A 22,868-nucleotide genomic window follows, 5' to 3' on the forward strand; every position below is an offset into this window, starting at 1 on the left:
TGTGTGTATGTGTGAGAAAAATTTGCTTGAAGTTGACTCATGACAGGGCTTGTGATTGCTGATTGGAGAGCTTTTGTCTGATGGCCTGCAACTGAGTAAGAGAGGTTGGTTGGTTATTTATTGCCACCTTGCTTTTAATATGTATTTATTTAAATGGCATACAGAAGTTTTTCAGGCTGCATTTGGCAACTTTTGAAATATTTATTATGCTTTTAACATAGAGGCAAGTAAGTAATTTATTTCAAGATTCTGATCCAGTTTACCCATGGTATTGATACAATACAATAAAATTGAATATTACATAAAAGAAAAGTTTAATAATTACAGAAACTGGTATTCTGCATCAGCCAAAATCATTTAATAAATTAACAAAGTAAGAAAAATATGTATGTTTAAGATAACATTGTGCATATCAAATACATTTATACAATACTATCCTAAACATGAAAAAAATTTATTTCTTTGAAGAAAGGTTTTATTTGAAGCATCAGTACTTGCATATCTTCACAACATAAAAATTTATCCAAATCTCATAATTTTTATAAAATGTTTTTTGCTTTTGTGGAAGGAAAACAAAAACAATTTATTAATTGTTTTAAAATTACTCTATTTTTACCTCTTTTAGTTTGGGTCAATATTTTAATATATCTTACCATATAGGTAAGGGTTAAGACAATTCAGCACTACAGAATCTCTTCATCCAATCCTAAATCTTCCTTGCTCTGACACTTGTGTTACCTAGTATCAGTTTCATGCAAGCGTCATCCAGTGATCTGTCTACATTTTCCAAAGCACTTTATACCCTAGATTTGATTCTGTTCTTGGCTACCATTCTTGGAATATACTCAACTCTGACCTTTCAAACTACAACATTCACATGTTGTTATACATATGCTTTTCAAATGGAGATAAGCTGTCTGTTGTTAATTGAGTAAGGAGATTATTTATTTGTCTTTGTTCCTTTCAAACATCATATTAGTAGACTAAAAAGTAGTGAGCTGGGAAAATCATTAGTGTTTTGGACAAAATGCTTAGTAGCCTTTCTCCTGGCTGTTTACACTCGCAAGTTCAAATACCAGTGAGGATAACTGTCTTTCACCCTTTCAAAGTTGATATAATTAGCACCACTTTAAGTCCTGGTGTCAATGTAATCAACTCCCCACTACCACCAAAAAAAATTTCCTTTTTGTCAAAGTTTAAGACCGTACATATAGACTAAACTAAAACACTAACTACCAATCTACACAGAAACTCAAATGTAAAAACAATATTGACCCCAAAAAACTTGTATGTGGATGTTCATTCAAATCATACCCTACTGTTATAAAAAGGGCTAATAAGTCTGCTCAACCAGGGCTAACATATGTATTAACATAGCATCATATAGCAACAGTTGTCAATGCAAAGCTTCACGATCTTTCATGATATCCTCACATCTATAGCATTACCAAAACATCATAAATACTGGAATTCCTCTTAAGAGTCGGGAAGTACTTCAGCTCAGCTGCATGCTGTTTACACAAGCAAGGCCCTCCACTACTGTACTGCTCATACTTATGGGATGGTGTGCTGCTACATACACTAGCGTCTACTAAAAGACCATTTAACTGATTGGCAAAAATCCAGCTACTGACTCATAAACGTTCTACTTTTTTTTTTCTATGTCTCTTCTAGTGCTATTACAATGATTTCCCTACTCTTGAATAAAATGCATGCATGTACATTCAACCAATATGTATCTCTCTATATTTGACTAATAACAACTGCTGTTGGAGTAAATAAAGCAATCTATCATCATATCATTTGGCAGTTACATAAGCTGAGCATTTCTCCTATTCGTAAGTGTTATAACTTGGAGAGGCATATGACATCATCCCACACATACTTTGTAATGTGGTGGGTGCTGAGAAAGCAGAGAATAGTCAAAGACAAATGCGTGAGGACAGTTATGATTTAGAGGTTTATATGCTCTGATGGCCACATTTTTATTTCAAAATATGTTAAGTAGCACATTAACCCTTCTGATGCCAAGTTGCTTGAGGACACCTCTTTTTCTCTGAGACAAAAATGTCTTTTACAGATCTAAATTTAACCCTTGAGCATTCAGATTGCTCTGTTGAATGTAATGTTTGTTTATTTACAATGTTTTCAATTACTCATGCATTTTCTCTTAGCTTCGAAATTTTGATGATGTGATTGTTTGGGTTTAGAATGACGCTGTAAGATAGTTTGAATATAAAACAGGTAGAATACTGGATATGGCCGGTTTGAATGCTAAAGAGTTAAACCTATCATGATTTTAGTATCATTCTGTAGAATTATGTCAGATAATCGCAAACTAGTGAAAAAGTGAGTTATTTTACCAAATTCTTGATCATTTTTGAAAGTAATTGAAGCTTTACATTAGAAATGTGGGCATAAAAGGATTAAGTTCCAAACATAGTAGAATGGTTCCAAGCCAAAAGATCCAGTGGTCAATATGGCACCTAGTACCTGGGGGCAAGTTTCAGTGACAACTATGTAGTTCTAGTATATAAGAAAAGTATTAAATCAATGCAGTGTACTCAGTGTAAGCAATAGCTACACTATAGTTGCAGAAAGGATATCTGGCATATTGACAGAACCAGAACGAAAAGGCACATGATAGTTAGGTATAGCTGTTCTCAAATTTAATTTCCTGTGTATTCTACATTTAGTAAATAGTTTCTTGTACTTAGGTAACCTAATTAATGCTGGAGGACATAATAGTGCAAGTATGGTTGTTAGAATATGTCTTGGGTAGAAAAAGGCAGGCAAGCTGTTATCTCTTTTGGCAACAAAGAGTTTCTCTGAAGAATGTAATATTCTTTTCTACTCTAGGTACAAAGGCCTGAAAATTTGGGGACGGGGGGGGGTAGTCGATTAGATCTACCCCAGTATGCAATTGGTACTTAATTTATCGACCCTGGAAGGATGAAAGGCAATGTTGACTCAACAGAATTTGAACTCAGAACATAAAGGCAGACGAAATACTACTAAGCATTTCACCCAGCATGCTAACATTTCTTATTTCTTTATTGCCCACAGGGTGCTAAACTTAGAGGGGACAAACAAAAGGATTAAGTCGATTACATCGACCCCAGTGCATAACTGGTACTTAATTTATCGACCCTGAAAGGATGAAAGACAAAGTCGACCTTGGCAGAATTTGAACTCAGAACGTGACAGCAGACGAAATACCACTAAGCATTTCGCCTAGCATGCTAACATTTCTGCCAGCTTGCCACCTTTCTGAAGAATGTAATATCATTTGAGAGTGAGACACAGGTATCGAATTCAGAGTGTGCCATTGGATGTGCAACATTAACTGTTATCAAAGGGTGTGTGTAATTAAGTATTTAAGTCACGTGCAATGTGACAGCTGTGCTGGTTATTTAATTTGTCATCAATTCTATTATTTTACACTGTCCTCAAGATTAACAACTCAGAAGCAGTTTTTTTAACCCTTACAACCGAGCTTTGTATTTTATTAGAATCCTCTCCAGGCTATTAAGAATAGTATATAATCCAACTGAAAATTATAGTTCGTTTTTGTAAGGTTACTAAACTTTGAAAGACCCCAAGTTGAAGTTTAAGTTCCAATCATGTTAACAGATGTACTTTGGAGGACTAAACCAAAAATACATATATTCTTTTCAACTCTAGGCACAAGGCCCCAAATTTTTTTTTGGTGGGGGAGGGGGGCAGTCGATACTTCAGTACACAACTGGTACTTAATTTATCGACCCCCAAAAGGATGAAAGGCAAAGCCGATCTCAGCAGAATGTGAACATAAAGACAGACGAAATACCACTAAGCATTTTGCCCAGCACGACTTCTTCAAAAATACATACCTTCTAAATTCAATATTAAGCATTGTATGCCATCTATATATCCATCCATTTTCTTTCTCACTGTTCCTGGGAAGGTCATGGGAGTAGATCCTCAGGCATCTCCTCCATAGGGTTCTATCAGAAAGAACTATTACCTACCAAATATTGCATTAAAAAATTATAAATGCTTTTTTAACAATAACCATATTGCCTCTTCAAATTAATGAATATTAAATTTGGGAAAAGATAACTCTGATGACCAGAAATATTTAAACATTCTGAAAAATTTAAGAATATTTTTGCTGTAGTATCTTTTACTTGTTTCAGTCATTAGACTATGGCCATGCTGGAGTACCACCTAGAATAATTTTTAGTCAAATAAATCAACCCTGCTACTCTTTTCTCACACCTGGTACTTATTTAATTGGTCTTTTTTTATCAAACCAACAAGAGACACTAACACTGGTTATCAAATGATGGTGGATGACAAAAACGCACACATATATGTATGAGAAGGACTTTTTATAGTTTCTGTCTACCAAATCCTCTCTCAAGACTTTGGTTGGCCAAAGCTTTAGAAGAAAATAATTGCCCAAGGTGCCACACAATCGGACTGAACCTGGAACCATGTAGTTGGGAAGCAAGCTTCTTACCACACAGCCACATATATATATATCTAGTCTAATTTACCATCCAAATTTTTTGATATGATTGCAATATCAACCAATTTTTCTTATCACACTTTAATATAGATTAACAGAAAACAATTATCACAGATAATCCAAAATCTATATATCCAGATGATTTATCTTCAAAATATCAAATGTGATATTTTTCTTGATCAAATTAAAATAAGGTGCATCAGTTTTGGTGTTAAGAAGCTTGCTTTCCAATCACATGGTTTTGGGTTCAGTCCCACTGCATGACACTTTGCCAAATGTTTTTCTACTAGAGCTCTGGGCTGACCAAAACCTTGTGAGTGGATTTTATTGATAAATACTGAAAGAAGCCCATTGTATACATGTATATATATATATATGTTTTGTGTATGTGTTGGTCTCTTCTTTTTTCCACATCATAGTTGCAAACAAGCATCACTGTCTTGGAAGCAGTGTCCTTCACTAACAGTCTTCTGTGAAAATATACAGCTATGGTGAAATACTACCCTACTTGGAAACAGGTAAGGGTTGGAGATAGTAAAAGCATCTAACCAGAGAAAATCTGCCTCAACAAATCCCATCTGACCTGTGAGAGCATGGAAAAGTGGACACTGAAGTGTTAATGACGATACATATATATATATATATATATGTATATCTTTATGTGAGTGCATGCATAAAGGATATTCCATATTGATCAGTTGAATAAAAAAAAAGCTGGATAAGAGTTGGCAACAGGAAAGGCATCTGACTGCAAAATGCTGCCTCAAATACTCATGTCTCCATCTAGCCCATGCTACCTTGGAATAACAAATATTTAAAAAATGAACGATGTGAACCAATAGCAAAATCCTGTCTTTTGTATCATTGATTTAGGTATTTTCTTTTGTAGTACCATTATTTATTTTTAAGTACTCACCAGACAAGCATTAATAGTATTCTCATTTTCATAAACTGTAGAAACAATGTTCCTACTCTGTTATTTCACTGATTCCACATCACCAACACACTTTAATCAATGATTTTAATGCACACTCCATTTAAATTTTCATCTATCTTCATCAAATTTCATAGTATCTCTTATTGTAGAAATATTTCCTTGTAAAGATTTTGCTATTTTCTCAATATTTTTGTTAATTCCTCAAATTTGCTTTTTCATTTAGCTACAGACTCTTGGCTTCTTTTCTCCTATTTTACTTCTTAATGTATCCTTTCCTACTGCTGCCTGTGAAGTGTAGAGTTGTAGCAACATGTCTGAACACAGTAGAAACCATACTAGCGTACTCAGAATTAATACTGACTTAAAAAATTAGATTACAGTCTATCCATAAACAGGTGGGTATGCCTGAAACAAATAGATAAATATCAAAACTGATTTAGTTCTGAAAAAGTTTAATTATATAAAGTGAAAAAAAATTGATATAATATGCATAAAATTCAAATATGTTATAGACATGTTTATTTTAAACGAAGTTCCTTAATTCAAACAAGAAGTAGGAGTTATCTATCCTTGAAAATCAGATTAAGACATACTATTTCAGTATTAATTTTAAAATGAAAAACAAAAATAAGTTAAAATTTGTTGTTATTTTTATAAAGTGTTTGATTACACTTTATGATGTACATGTATTTTACATTGAATCATAAATACTAGGAATGATACTGCTCTCGAAGTAGTTTTCTCCTGTTTATGTAGCAACTATATTATCCTGTGTGAAGAGATGTGACCTAGTGGTTAGCATTCAAATTGGACCATGTTAACACGAAAAATTATTTACATCAAAAAGGTGCTTTTTTTTTCTACGAAAATCCCTATTTTTTACGATTTTTTGACTGCCGTGTCACTACTTTTCGGTGTATTTCAACCAGGAAAATGTTCACTTAAAGAGAATAACAAGCTACATAATGCAAAATTTTTACTTTTCAAAAATTCCAAATCTAAAGGATCAAAACAAACCCAAGCAACGCCAGGCGATACTGCTAGTATATATATCAATAAATAAAAAATTCCACTTTGATTCAACCTTTTTACTGCAGACATCAGATATATATATCACCTCATTACCCTTAACAGCAGAAAGCGGTTTTATACATCAATCTATCTTTTGTTTGGGAATGTCAGGTTTGAAATTACTTTTTGTTGAAATACATAAAGTTTACTAAGGCAATGTGACTTGCACGAAAATCCCCTTTTATTTTTTGGTGGATATTTGAAATCATTACTGGAATAATCACAAAATTTGATATCACAGTTAAAGACTTACAGTAATTAATTTGAATTATCTTGTAAATGATGAAAATATTTATTTTTTTGGTCTGAATTGAAATAAGACAAAATTAGAAATATTGAATTTTGAATTTCTAAATGTCTCAGAGAGACATGAGCGGTGGTGGAGCGATAGAGTGGTTGTATACTGTCAACATAATGTGAGTCCCATAAAGGGAATTACACCACTGCTATTTAGCCCTAGGAAGCATCGACGGTTCCTGTCGGCCTTGACACATTTCCTGTGTCCTTATATTTGCGAAGGGGAGGCAAGCACCCCCACCAGCTAGGGCTAGCACCTAGAGACATGCATGTTTCTGAGTCCATTGCTCGTCATCAGTCTAGGGTAGCCATACCTGCCAAGCCTTCGCAATATTAAAATAAGACAATATTTAATAAAAAGATATATATTTTTGTTTTATTTACATTTTTACAGAAACAAACAAATTTCTCAGAGAAATATTTTCAGCTTGTTTTGGGTGTCATTTGTTCCAAATTTTTCATCTCTTCTTTCAGTTTTGCTATGGAATCTGAAAAATAAATTTGTATCACAAATTTAAGGATTATTTGAAACCTTATATATTCAGTTTATTTGCAGAATAAACTGCAGCTAAAAATCTCTCACTCTTTCTCTCACCCATTTACTCTTTGTAATTAAAGATATAACGAATATAACTCTTTTTAGAAATTTTTCTTGTTTTAAAGTCTTCTTGGTCTGGCTATCCTTTCTTACAAATCTCCTCTTTTATGTGTCTCTATTTCTCTATAGTCAGGAGATAATGTGAGTAGCAGATTATCTCTTAGCTAAAGACAAAAACTATGTCAGTATTGAATAAACAAATTTAAAATAGTGCAATAGTGATAATGAAGAAATTTCTCATGCTGTCGACTCATAATGGTTTCAAATTTTGGCACAGGGCCAACAGATTTTTGGGGAGGAGGAAGTTGATTACATCGACCCCAGTACTTAACTGGTATTTATTTTATTGACCCTGGAAAGATGAAAAGCAAAGCTGACCTCAGCAGAATTTGAGCTCAGAATGTAAAGGCAGACAAAATTGCTGCTAACCATTTTGTCAAGGTATGTGCTGTCTAATAGAGCTGAACATGAATAATAATTCTGCCAACTTGCTGCCTTACTGAAAACTAATAACAAAAAACTGAAAGCTTTAATAATCTGAATCCAGAGAGTAAAACTTTGGAGAAGTGTCAATATCAAATAGATTCCTTGTTCATTCATTTAACATCAGTTTTTCTATCATTTGTTTGAAAAGAGTCTTGAGTCAGTATTTTTATGGCTGGCTGAATTTCCTGTTGCCAACCATTATAGTTTTTCAAGTAAGGGATTGATCTTCAAAATTATAGAACAACTAACTGGTCAAAATGTCAACAAGGAATGTAAACATTATACAGCTCTTTTGCTGAAATAGTGACAAACAAAATTGTAGAATATTATCATTTATGTACACACATGCACACAACAGGCTTCCATACAGTTTCTTATTTCTTTATTGCCCACAAGAAGCTAAACATAAAGGGGACAAACAAGGACAGACAAAGGGATTAAGTCAATTAGATCAACCCCAGTGTGTAACTGGTACTTAATTTATCGACCCCGAAAGGATGAAAGGCAAAGTCGACCTTGGCGGAATTTGAACTCAGAACATAAATACAGACAAAATAGCGCTAAGCATTTCAGCCAGCATGCCAACGTTTCTGCCAGCTCGCTGCTTTCCATACAGTTTCTGCCAACCAATATGATTTGCAAGCCATTGGTCAGCCTGGAGTTATAGTAGAAGACATTTACTCAAGGTATGTGCTGCCTAATAGAGCTGAACATGAAACCATGTGGTTGTGGAACAAATTTATGCCTAATATATTGCTTTCATTATTTCCTCTATAAAACCTAACTTTCTAAGTTCTACTAAAATGCATGAAGCCATAGAGATTAGCTTATTATCAAAAGACAAGTTTATTCTGCAGCATAAGAAACTCTTCAGCAGAGTGACTCAATAAAAATGGATTCAAAGGAACAGCATAAAAAAATATCAAGTTGAAAGATGTTAGCAGAAGGTAGTCTAACATTACCATTTAACCTATGAGATAAAATTATTTTAAACATTGATGAATAAGATATTACATATAAAGAGAGAGAAAAAGAAACAATACCTTGACACTGAAGTGATACTTTGTCTTTATTGTCTACCTTAAAGTATATGTTACTGTTTGGTTGTTGATTATAAAAATTCTGAAAGATAAGCAATTAAAATATATGAATCTTAGTGTACACAAATATTGAATAATGTTTTGTAATACAAAGAAGTGAAGATGACTTGAGTAAACACTGTATTTAAGTTTGTTTTCCTTGGTTTTGAACTCAAATCATGCTAGAGTTTAAATTTGCATTTATCAACTCTAATATGTGTTAAATAAATATCTGTAATGTACTCAGATCAATTCAAATGTCTATAAAAATTGACATCGTGCTTATTTAAAAGAACTTGTAAAGATTACATGATGGAATTTGGCAATAATTTATAAATTTGTTGCAAAAATTGCATTAGCTATTTGGTTAAGATACATTAATAAGTTAATAAACCAAGGTTTAAATAAAACAACAATTCTATTCTGCATTTGCAGATTCTAATAGATACATTTTAATGAAGTACAATAACTGTGATGTTCTCTACTCATGAGCAAAGTATAAAGCTATTTAGATGGATGTACCAAACAGAAAACATATTCCACTTTTAGACTATGTGGATTACTAGTAAAAAAAAAAAATTATCACCACAACCATTACCACCATCATCATTGTCATTTTGAGTTTGCTTTTCCATGCTTACATGTATGGAATAGGTTACCAGTGGTAATGTTTTGTTTCTAGCTGCTTTTCTTGTTGCCAGTTCTTTTAGTCACTTCTTGTAACAAACAACAATGTAGTGTAGTTAACTACTTATTCTAAAATGGAAATACACACAGTGACTTGTAGGAAAAGCAGTGCTGGTACCACAGAAAAAATGCATCCCCATACACAGTATAAAAAATCTGGTGTTAGGAAGAGCATACAGCTGTAAAAACCATTCCAAAATGAGAAGAGACTGCTCTCCAGGGTGTGGTCTCTTAGCTACATCCAGAAGGGCAATTACACCAAACGAACTGACTGAATTGTGATTTCTCCAACCCATGCTAACATGGAGAGTAGACATAAGATGAGGTTGATTAAGCAATATTTAATTTGCTGACATATGTCATATGTCCTCTCTCTACCTTTAAAACTGCTACAGAGGTTTTGTGATAAACTCAGTGACCATGTCATTTCCACTTTTATCAATACCAGACCTGCAACTAAATGCCATGCTAAAGACTGAGTAATCTTATCTACAGAGCTGTAGATTTCATTGAAACATGCAGCATTTCCATAGATTAAATAGAAAATTAAATTAACTGCCCTCATCTTCCCTAGTCAGTCTCAAAACTAAGTCGCATTCAGTCAAAAATGTCTACAATCACCGCTTCTCTTGTGGAGACTTAAATCTGACAAAAGTAAATGAAACATTGTATATATGACCACGGCATACTTACAGCATCCTTTTTTATAGTTTTAAGTTCTTCCTGTAGTATAATAAATTCTTGAAGCTGAAAAAATAGAGAGAACAAACAACATATATTCACAGGTATCAATGAGGAATACATGCCCCAGGTTCCAGAGCCATTTTAAGGCCATGGTAGAAGCTGAGGATGGCTACTTTGAGTAGCCATAATCTAGTAGATATGTTTTGATTTTATTTTTAAGATACTTTTATTTTTGGATGAGATATTTTTTCTTTTCCTTTTATGCAAACTGTCATATTTAGTTCAAGTACCCTGCACTTTAAGTCAATGTAGATGGCAAAGGAATTCAAAAAGTTTTTACTCTATTTACCATTCAGGGTATCAAGTATTTCTTTATTTTATCATAGGTTTTTAACATTAGCACAGAGTCACAGTCAATCGAATCTATCCAAGTATTTGGCTGATGTTTATTCTATTGACCCGGGAAGGATGGAAGGTTAAGATGACTATGCGGGACTTGAACTCACAATGTAAATGGATATAACTAAATATTGCTAGGTATTCTAACTGGTGGTCAACTGATTTCCTCGTCCATCATCCTGAGTCCAAATCCCACCAAAGTTTATTTTACCTTTCATCCCTCCAATTATAAGCCCAGATCAATCCTATCAATCGTCGTCCTCAGAGATGTCTGTTTCTGTACCATAACTGTTAGTCTCCTCTGTTACCATAACTGTTAGTCTCCTCAACAATTGCTTGATAGAGGTCTGGAGTAAATAAAGCCAATAAGAAATCTACTAGTTCCAAGTTAATAGTTCAAATTGACGTTAATATCCCGGTTTGCTCTGAACAATGGAAACCATGCGCAGGAGCAATAACCGACCGAGGATCATTCACACTGAATGAAGGTGTAACGGAAAGCTGGTGTCTTCAGTTTCTTCTAATCTGAACCCTCGTAATTAGAGGAATACAAGTCACAGTCATAATCTCCAGAACTAGAATCGGACATTCTAAAAAAAAAAGGTCTATGTATATCTGTTCACTCAGAATTATTTTCGATAGTTAGGTGATCGCGATCTCAGAGCAGATAATGATATTCACCTGAGTGTACACTATCAGAATTACACTACACAATTTCGTATTGTAATATAAAATAAACAACCAGGTGGCACACTATTAATATATCATAATGTTTATAACGAAGTCTACAATTTGTGAAGAAAAATTAAGTGGGTAGGTTTAATCGGCAGTCATGTACGATTGAAAACTGAGTTTATTTAAAGCCATAATCGTGGCTTAAGGCAATCTTATGGCTTTTAGCAGGATAATAGTTAATGGTAAGGCGGTGAGCTGGCAGAAAGTTTAGAACGCCGGGCGAAATGCGTAGCCGTATTTCGTCTGCCGTTACGTGCTGAGTTCAAATTCCGCCGAGGTCCACTTTGCCTTTCATCCTTTCGGAGTCGATAAATTAAGTACCAGTTACGCACTGGAGTCGATGTAATCGACTTAATACCTATGTCTGTCCTTGTTTGTCCCTTCTATGTTTAGCCCCTTGTGGGTAATAAAGAAATAGGTATGGGCAGTCCTATAATTCCTTCTTGGGCACCAATAGCACACTTTATTCAACAGCACTTTACTTTCATTTAGCTCAGAGTCACAATTTTCCCAGTGTTAGAACTGGTAATAATCTGTGGGGTTTCAGTGGTTGAATCGTTTGGACTCTTGAATCGTAGCCAATCTGCACTGGCAAAATTTTGAACTCTATTTTTGCGTATGTTGTTTATTACAGCATCCAGAGAAAACACGTCAAAGTGAAAATATACTTGACGGGAACCAATGCAAAGAGTTTATATATATATAGCTTTTAACCTGACGTCAAGAGAAGTTGTTAGAGAAAGTGTACTAGCACCACCCTTAATTATTCTCCATATACTTTATAATTAAGCACTTGTTCATATTTCTCCGCCTGTTCCAACAGGATTAGGGTAATTTTTCTTTCCCACTAAGACAAATAAATGCCGAATTATTATTGGTTGAGGTAAATAGGTACAACCTATTCAGAGATGGCAATTTTATTCTTTGAAGCTATACGTGGTTTCAAACTTGAAATAAACAATTTAATAACAGATAAATCGCCAAAACATAACATTATGTATAATAAATGGATATGTATAAATAACCTTTCGAGACACCTCCGTTTTCCTTTCAGCCAAATATTCGTCACTGAACATATGCGCTGTCTCCATTTTAAAAGGAAAGGTAGAGAGTAGTGTATTTGTTTACAAATAACCTATATATTCCTGATATTTCTATCCGAAGTTACGTAGCATATGCTAAATAATTTGATATTTACTGAGTATACTTATTTTAACGGTTAATAAAATAAGTATTAATATTTTCTTTCTTTGTTTGAAACTACCAACTTAACTACCGAGTTTATATAACGAAAGTCATATAAAGGGTAAACGAGAAGGTCAGAACAATGAAGTAATTTTTATCACATGATATGGAAATGGATATTTAAAGCAGAAGGCGAAACAAATTATTTAAGTTATCGAATGCTCTTAGTGTAAACAATTTTAAAATTCAAAAGAAGTATAGAACAATTATCTACAATTCAACCTTATATTGCAATTAAATAACTATATTAGGAGCCGAAGTATCGTGAGGCCCTGTGGCGCAACGGTAGCGCGTCTGACTCCAGATCAGAAGGCTGCGTGTTCGAATCACGTCGGGGTCATAATACTTTTTTTCCTAAATTTTCTTAAATTTGTTGGCAGTTAATTGAGATGTTTTATTTCAATTTTACTTCTGCTTTTTCATTCTTTGACATCAAAAAGCTATCTTGGGAGATGTGACGTCTGGGCCTCTGTTTAAGAGAACACTCAGAGAAGGATGGGTAGTGCACATGATCTTTTTCCGGGACTTGATGAAAGGCAAAAGTTATTCCCAGACTAGAGGAATCCACAAAAATACCCCATAAGGCCAGTGAGTGTCCAATGGGACAACAGATTAAGTCAACAATCCAGAAAATGAACTTACTTTTCCTTTACAGCTGAACTGGAACCCTTTTATAGTATCAGAGGTGTACTACAAATACACAAGAACCCATTAAGATGTATCTTGCCTGATTAAAACAAATGAATACTTAATTCTACAAATTCATAAGCATACAAGCTGCAATCACACTAAGTCATTTTAATTAAGATGTTATAATCTGTTATAGATTATAGTTATGTAGCTTTATATACTGAAACACCAAAAATACCATCGGATGTAAGGTTTGAGATTTAAAAAGCTTCTGTCCTGCAAAAGACACCAAACAGCATCTGGTGGTGAGACTCCAGCTTGAGAGTTTAGAAATTTGGGGGGAAGAATGGAACTACCCTTTAGTCAGCACTACTGTCAGGTCTGCTCTGGCCTGGAATGGTAGCACCTGCCAAGCTGCCAAGGGCCCTAGTTATGAGTCAAATAGCAAAAGATGATTCTCTGACTAAGGCATACAGGTCTCAGAAGAGGTGTAGCATCTAGACATGTGTCAGGCAAGCCCACATGGTATCTATGACTGTCTAAAAAGCTAAACTTGAAGAAACTTGAAACAGTTAGTAGTGACAATGTTAGTATAATGGTGCCTGTGCAAGGCTAAAAGATGATGTTCCATCCAATATTTTAATAAGATATATAGACCATTCATTGCAGTCAGAAATTTGCATACATTGACTGAAAACCTCCCTAGAAACTTGGAATTTTTTTATTTGGGATACATATGTAGCTTGGTTAGACTGTCATTTCTTACATCAATGTCAGCAGTGTAACTTGGTTGAATGTCAATGTTGCTAGTGTAACTTAGTTATTTGAGAGCTAGATTATTTGGTCTGGCTGTATGCTGCTATCATATAAAACCAAGCAATGATATTTAGTTTTCAATGAATCACATTTGTATACATAATTCTATTACAAAGGTTAGAAGTATGTTTATGTATGTATATTTGGTAAGAGGTGAGAATACATGCTGGCAAGAAGTGAGGTTTTATCTTTGTATCAGATGAAAGGCAAGAAAGTTCTGTGTTCATAGTAGACAAAGTGATTCTTTTTTAACCCAAGGTTGAGCTGCATGGTTAACCAAGAATCATCTAATAAGCATGTGTTCATCTGTCTTCTCTCAAACCTATCTGTTGCTTGTCCCACACATCAACAATTATAACCATATTTTGGCAGGAAATTGCATAGAAACTTCCATTCAAATCATGCAATCATATGAATGCATCTGAAATACAACTGGCCAAAATTCAGGCCAAAATCACCTGATATATTGTGGTCTTTTTCTTGTTACTGAAATATCAGAATTTCAAATGCTAAGTACCACTATACATACAAATAGTTTTCCAATTAATCTCTTAGACAAAGTAATTATGAAAATTTATGTCAAAATATTAATATTAATGGTTTCAAATTTTGGCATGGTGTCAGCAATATTTTAAGAGAAGGAGATTAGTGATTGCAGTGACCCCCAGTTCTCAACTGGTTCTTATTTTATCAACCCTGAAAGGATGAAAGACAAAGTTGACCCAGGCAACACTTGAACTCAGAACTTAAAGAACCAGAAGAAATTCTGCTAAGCATTTTGTCAGACTTAGGAATGATTCTGCTAGCTTGCTCCCCTACATATTAATAATAGCTAAAAATCCATTAAAAAATTTCTGCAAACTGTGAAACAAGACGGTTACCGAGAAAACCATCTTTAGAGAAAATTAAAGATCAGAGGATTGAATTTCTGAAGATCAAATTGGAGTTAACATGATTAAGTGACAACTATTATCTTCTTTTTGATATGTATGAGATGTATTCTAATGAAAAAGAAGAAAAAAACACCTGCATTTCATTTTTTTATGCATCTTCTTTTTCCATAACTGAAGGGCAAAGAATAAATAAATCATTTTAGTCAAAAAATATTGAAGAAGTTACATTATCAGGTGATCTGATTTTTAAAGTAATGGGAAATAAAGTAATACTTTCCATAAAGCTGACATTCTCAAATGTAATATTAATGAATATTTCAATCCTAAAGCAATCTTCAGCTTCTGGTTTATCAAAGACAGAAAACTAAAAATTCAAAGAAACTAGTCTTGTTACAATAAATTAGAAAACTGTCATAATAACTTGATATCAAGATTTTCTCTTGAATTTGTTCAAACAACTGAAGCAAAATTTTACATGAAATATAACAGTTTTGAAGAACATCTATCCTTGTTCTCAGTTAATAACATGCTACAGCCAATAATACCAAAAACACAATCATCCTGAAAATTCGTGCATGCATGGCTGTGTAGTAAGAAGTATGCTTCCCAACTATATGTTTCTAGATTCAGTCCCACTGCATGGCATCTTAAGCAAATGTCTTCTACTCTACTACTATAGCTCCAAGCCGACCAAATTTTTGTAAGTGGATTTGGTAGATGGAAACTGAAAGAAGCCTGTTGTATATGCATGTGTGTGTGTGAGTGCGTCTCTCTCTCTCTCTCTCTCTCTTCTCTCTCTCTCTCTTCTCTCTCTCTCTCTCTCTTTCTCTCTCTCTCTCTCTCTCTCTCTCTCTCTCTCTCTCTCCCTGCAACTACTGAACAATTAATGATGGTTTATTTCATTACCCTTAACTTAGCAGTTTGGTAAAAAGATACTAATAGATTAAGTACCAAGCTTTTAATAAAAAAACAAAGTACTGGACCTGATTTGTTTGACTAAAATTATTGGCCACAGTTTAATGACTGAAACAAGTAAAAGATAAAAAGATATGGAGATATATTTTGAAGTAATTCCAGATGTATATATCTGAAAAGTAAATTGGCAATGTTAATCATCAGTTTGTAGGTAAACTTATAATTAATGTCACAAGATATTAATTGCAGCAAACAGAAATTTGTCTAAGGTTTATGGAGTGTTGAAAGCAATGTATAATAAATCAGTGTTCTGGTCATTGACACACACACACACATTTTTGTGGGGAACTTTGCCAACTGAATGTTTCAAATTAAACCATTAGATATAAGAAGTGTGTAGTCTGAAAGAAATAAGATTTCAGAATAATCATATCATCATCGTCATTGTCGTTGTTTAACATCCGCTTTTCACGCTGACATGGGTTGGATGGCTTGACTGAGGACTGGCAAGCCAGGAGGCTGCACCAGGCCCCAATCTGACCTGGCAAGGCTTCTACAGCTGGATGCCCTTCCTAACGCCAGCCGCTCTGAGAGTGTAGTGGGTGTTTTTTATGTGCCACTGGCATGGGGGTCAGTCAAATGGCACTGGTATCGACCACGCTCAAATGGTGCTTTTTACATGCCACTGGTATGGGAGCCAGTCGGGTGGCACTGCCATCGGTCATGCTTGAATGGTGCTTTTACATTCCACTGGCACAGGAGCCAGTCAGACAGCACTGGCATTGTCCTCACTCGTATGGTGCTTCTTATGTGCCAACGACACATATATTGATATATCTTTTATCTTTCACTTGTTTCAGTCATTAGACGGTGGCAATGCTGGGGCACCGTCTTGAAGAATTTTTATCAACTGAATCAAACCTAGTTAGCTTTTTTTTTTAAGCTAGGTGCTAATTTTATTGGTCTCTGCTGAACTGCTTAGTTAAGGGGATGCAAACACACCAACACCGGTTGTTAAGCAGTGGTGGGATATAAACACAGACACAAAGAGACACACACATACATATATGTCTAATAGCAAGTTGAGAGGGTAATTAAATTAAACTTCTAAATAAATTGACCTTAATCTAAGGATTACAGAAGAATTTGGAAATGAAATTAATGATATCCTTAAATTTAGATAAATTTAATTTAATTATAAAATTAGCAAATTAAATAATAGACTCATAGCTCATTACTAACAATATCAACAATAATAATAAGAGTAGTAGATGTAGCAATACTAGGGTGAGGAATGATAATAACAGTAAAAAACATATGGGTTGGGCCAGAATTCATGACTTACTTATTAGCTATATTTCTTGATATGCTTGTTGAAGTCCAAACATTGTAGCATCAGAACCCTTGTTCACATACTTACAAACATACTTTATGGACTTAACGGAGTTGCAAAACTCAACGTTGATGTGGGCATGGAAAGTCTTTGACAGGATTGGGCAGTAGGGAACAATCCAGCTACTGCTGTCCAATAGTTGCTGTGAAACCACCGTCTTCTGGTTTTCTCCATCTGCATGATGGATACCAATCAGCACTTGTAGAAACCTCCTTGCAAACCTTTTCAAACATACGCTGTCTTTCAAGCATGGTGAGTTTATGCTGAATCTATGCCCACATGGACCATGCACCATGTTTTCCCTAACTATTTCGTATAGTACTTTATGCAAAGCTGGATCAGAAAGCTCTGCAGAGATTATCTTGTCGATGTCAGTGGATTTTATCTTCGTTGACAGCCAAAGCAGGATATGAGCATGTGGAAGGCCCCTTTTTATTCAATTGTGTACATGTCACATTGTATGGGTCTGAAGACTTGCCTTTTTTTTATGAGCTCCATGCAAGTGATTAACTTCAGATGGAAAACTCAGGCGGGGAAGTCATGCCTTTCTTTCCACTTGGGATTGCATGTGAAAGTTATGAACAGGTCAGGCCTGCCGTAATGGTGGACAAAGATCATTGCATCCTGTGTTCTTGCATGCATGTATTGGGGACTTCCAGTGAATGTGGAGGACAAGATGCAAACTCTTCCTATGCTTGTTGAAGCAGCAATATTTTTGATGACATCTCAGAGATGGATGTAGCTGTCAGAGCACAATTTTTTTTTTATGTGACCTGATGAAACACAATCTCTCTGATTCCATTTTTGTGCACATATCAACTGCAAATCAACGAAACAGCTCTTGAGACTGATGGAGGTGATTACAGCAGTTGTTTTGGGTCATAAATCGATATGAGTAGAAGTCCATGCAGAATACTGGCTTGTTGAGATGTTTATTAAGATTTTTGGGATCTTGCTGTGGTATACTGATGTGGTAGCTGTCCTCACCGTTAACAATCAGAAGTGGATATTGAAGTGTATCATAGGATCGGTGCATTTCACTAATTTGTTGGTGGGTGGTGTCATGTCACCTAAGGACAATGTCTCAGGGATTGTGCTGTTCACCGTGAAGGAGTACAGCCATTTCATTGCATGTGGGTGCATTGTAATGGCCTGCATGTTCCCTAGATGATCTTTTCTGAGCATTAATGACAACATTAAGATTTGATGGAGCTTCTGTTTCCAAGGCATACCTGAAACTGCATACATAGCTGTTTTTCTGGTGCAAAAGGTTTTGAAGTTGCATTATCAGGTGAAATTTAGTGCCAGTGGAAATGGAGTTTCATTGGGTGGCTTGTTCATGTAAATTGCCTACTAAGTACAGTTGAAAGATTTGAGGATCTTGATTTACAGCAGATTCAGGCGATCCTATCCTATGGTAAATCTGTCCCTGCACTTTGAAAGTAGACATAAACCCGCCTTCTTGAACAAGATTAGCACCGAAAGCTGTCATTTGAAATGCACAATTGTACTTTCGGATGTTATGGAGGAAATGCTTTGACTCTGTAGCTGTGCCAGTGTAGAGTGACTTCAACAGCTGTGGTAGATCCTGCAGTGGAGTGGGGTTATCTTTTCCATTAGCACAACACATACTGTTGACCACTTCTTAGCATTGCAGAAAGAGCAAGTGATGGACATATCTCCAATGTTCTTATCTGGGGGGCAATCATAATGAAGCTTAGGATTGTAGTCGAAAGCCTTTAATGACCATCGTGAGCTGCATGGCGTTGAAAATCTTTGTCTATTAGCTCCTTGTGAACAGAAGTCTGCAGCATAGTAGATCTCTGTTGTAAAGTGTGGGAAGCTCACACAGCAGCCATGTTGGCAGCATTCCTGACCAGGTATGTATGTAGTGCATTTGTTTTTGTTCTCTGCAGCTCGTACAGCAGTAGCTGATGCAGCATTAGCAGTTTGTTGATGTTTACACTGGTGTTCGTTGTGCAGCATCAGCAGTTCATCGAACTTTACACTGGTGTTCAATCTCTGTAGCTCATGCAGCAGCAGTTGATGCAGGATCAACAGTTAGTCGAACTGTACACTGGTCATCTGTTTGGAGTGCTCCTGAAGTGGCTGTACGTTCAGCATTTTGTGATCATCTAATGTCAGTTTCCACTAACGATTCATTTGCTTTTCATGCTGATGATCTTGCAGCTTTTGCAGTTTTTGGTCCAGTTTTTCACGGTTTTTCGGGGAATGATCTAAAATAAGCATGATGAAATGCAGTGAGATACACTGTTAAGTATTAAATATTAATTGAAGGGTTAGTATGTAAGTGTAGATAAGTTGCAAACTTGCAGCTGCTGCGGTAATAATGAACTAGTAGTAGAAAGGTAAATGTGGAAAATAAGATGATGTTAGTGTTATGACATTAAAATGAAAATGGAAACAGTTGTGAAAGGTAAGGTGAGAGAAATGGTAAGAGCAACAGAAAAAGTGGTTGTGAATTGCATTGGGAATGTTGTCGTTTGTGTGGACATGAATTCTGGGCGTTGTTTGTCAATGCATGGCTGCTCTGTTGTATAGATTGGATAGGGAAAGGGTTAATGAAAGAGCAATTGGATGAATTGCTTAGCTTTGTTTAGTGGTGCTCGTGGGGCAGAAGCTGCCGTTGATGCTGCATGTGAGAGTAGGAATGGTTATAGGTAAATTGGTAGGTCTGCAGGCCCGCATTAAGAAAGAAGCAAAAAACATTGGTAAATTTTAATGCATGGTAGCAGTGAAATGTTTCATATTTGCTTAGTGAAATGCATGCTGTTGCATTTATGGAAATTGATGCAATTTACAAATGAAAAAGGTTATGTACCAAATTCAATAAAATGAATGAATGTGCTTTAGCTGATCATTATTGCTTTGATAGAGCAACATTGTGAAATAGAAGATGAGAGAAATGGTAAGAGGAAAGGAGACAGTGATTATGAATTGCCATTCCCAATGTTGTTTGCCAGGACATGAATTTTGTTGTATTTATAAGAAAGCAGACAGCTAGAAGGATAAAGAAAGATATCAAGATGATGCCAAAACATACCTTCAACAACTTCATCACCACCAGAATGCTACTGGCATAAATAAACGCCACAGGTGAGAGATGAGCATTGGCAACCTACCCGACCCTTCTTGAAACATAGACCGAGGAGTCCCAGTCGACTGCAAGTCGTTGGAGCCTTTCACTTCGCGAACTCCGACAGCACAGCGAAAGCGAGAATGTGATACATCGTTGCTCGAGTTGCCAGCGCCTGTGCCTCCAGGAGCTGTTGTTGAGGTGCGTGCAGCACCTCAAAGCATTGCTCCTGGGTCCGGTCTGCATGTTTGCACCCCTGTTTCACTGCTAGGTGTAACACACGGTCAGGGACCCGAAAAATGGCGATCCATGTCCAGTCAGTACGAAGCCAGAGGAAACTCTGGTGGAAGTCCAAAGCGCCTCTGATGTGCAAATCGATCATCGGAACCAGGTGTAGGGGTGAAAGACCAATCAAGCCATCTAGTAGCTGGTTCCCTCCAAAGTTTCCCTCAGAATAGCTGGTGCCAGCATGAGAACGACATGCAATTCCGTCTGATAAAGTGAATGACTGGAGGCCCCGGGGATGTTGACTGCTTCGATCTACTCATGAACTTGGAATGGGCAAAATGGGCTGCTCCTCTCCTGATCAGAGGCGGCTGTATATCACAATGATTGTGATGTGACGAATGCATGGTGCCAAGTGGGCCACTTTTGGTAAGTCGAACTGATGTGGGTTGAACCGAATGTCCGGCTAAGGTGCCCTACTCTTTGCCATTAGATCCCTGAAAAGGGTGTCGGTCGATATAGACAGCAGGGTGGTGACCACGGAAGTTGGAATCCAGTCAGGAGTGTGTAACAACTTACCTGCCAAATTGACCAGCATCAAAAACAGATAGCGCTGGAGCGAGCGACTGATGCTGGTGAAAAGTAACAACCACATACAATCACTAAACATCTCCACTACTTAACACTGTCCAAGTTAACCCTCTTCACCTTTACAGCTGACATGGAAAACTACAAGGAAAAGGCCCCCATTTTAATTAAGCAAAAAAGAAAAAAAATTATTGCTATTAAAATGTCTAAAAGTTGGGGGTTAATAATCTTTATCTTTAGTTAGAGTTTATCATTCAATCTACATAATAGGCAGAATTGTTGGATTAAGACAGAATGGTGTTTTGAGGGAGATTTGGCTGCTTTTTCTACAAGGTCTAGCTACATTTTTTTATTCGTTTACTACATATTGTTGTACAGCTTTGGGCGGGTCAAACATTAGAGTTTAAAGGGCATGGTCTGACGATATGAATTTTCCGAGTCCTCTCCCCGACCCCCGTTCGCGAGCGCGCTTCTTTTTCATATTCGTTTACAGCAAGTTGTTTTACATCAATAACACTATTTTTCTTTTCTTTTCTTTTTTTTTGCTGTGGTGAGACAACTCGGAACATTCAAGATGTAAACTTTCCGAGTCCTCTCTCCCCCCTTTCGCAAGCGCGCATTCTCTTTTTTCACATTCGTTTACAGCAACTTATTTTACACCTATTACACTATTAAAAAATTTTTTTCGCTCGGGTAAACACTAGTTTAAAGGTCATGGTCTGACGATGTGAATTTTCCGAGTCCTCTCCCCCACCCCCCGTTCGCGAGCGCACATTTTTCTTCATATTCGTTTACGTGTTATACACCTATTACACTATTTTTTCTTTTTTTTTGCTCGTTTATTTTTGACCGTTTATTTTACATTGTTTGGGATTTTTTATACTTTTGTGTAACGCGTAATAGTTTTGAATGTAAATAATTTTATAAAAACAGCCAAAAGACCCACTCAAACATAAATAAAACAAGCTCCTCACTTCAAATTAAACATTCATCCACATAACATACAATTCAAATAAATCAACTTTTATCATTGTTAAAGTTTCTTTTCTAGCGTAACTTATCCCGCTCATCCTTGTTATTTGGAACATTTGTTTAGCAATCACCGGTTAGAAGTTCTCGGTTCAACGCTGGTTTTTATAAGTCAGAAATTTTGAAAATGACTGAAATTTAACATTTTTAAATATAATTTTATTGAGAAACGATATTTTCTATCTTTATCTAGAAAATTTAAGCGTGAAAAATAGAAACTATTTTATCCAATGGAAAAATTGTATTACGCAGACTACGCTGTTGATAAAATGGCAGTCCAAGCAGAAGATGGCATCGTGTAAGTGTATCTTAGTTGCTTCCTATTCTGTCTTGACCAGGAGCAATGAAATACATTTTTCTCTATTACAAGTAGATCTTTTTCGCGTTTGAATTATTATCTGGAAACCCAAACTGTATCTTCTATAGCTGGTGTGATTCGAGTCCTGTTCAGAATGTTTAGTTTCAAAAGCGAACATGCGTATCCTATGTTCAAACAGTTGTAATTTTATTTTCCTTGTGTTTTGTTCTGCTTATAGTTTATTTTTAACCTT

General features: G+C 35.7%; 1 protein-coding gene and 1 non-coding gene across 3 annotated transcripts in view; both read left to right on the plus strand.

Annotated features, from left to right (window-relative positions):
- Positions 1-12,999: 12,999 nt before the first annotated feature.
- Positions 13,000-13,071, plus strand: Trnaw-cca. Its single transcript has one exon. It is a non-coding gene; the product is annotated as a tRNA-Trp (tRNA).
- A 9,309-nt stretch (positions 13,072-22,380) lies between these two features.
- The window catches only part of LOC115213364 (N-alpha-acetyltransferase 35, NatC auxiliary subunit), an 85,598-nt gene continuing 85,110 nt past the window's right edge, over positions 22,381-22,868 (plus strand). The window contains exon 1 of one of the 2 annotated variants that reach the window (XM_036504063.1): positions 22,381-22,615. In XM_036504063.1, the coding sequence (XP_036359956.1) occupies positions 22,548-22,615 (68 nt within the window). In that variant the 5' untranslated portion in view covers positions 22,381-22,547. The remainder of the gene's footprint in view (positions 22,616-22,868) is intronic. The other variant, XM_029782306.2, reaches the window with a different exon arrangement.

The sequence above is a fragment of the Octopus sinensis genome, linkage group LG6 (genome assembly GCF_006345805.1).
Source record: "Octopus sinensis linkage group LG6, ASM634580v1, whole genome shotgun sequence".
NCBI lineage: Eukaryota > Metazoa > Mollusca > Cephalopoda > Octopoda > Octopodidae > Octopus > Octopus sinensis.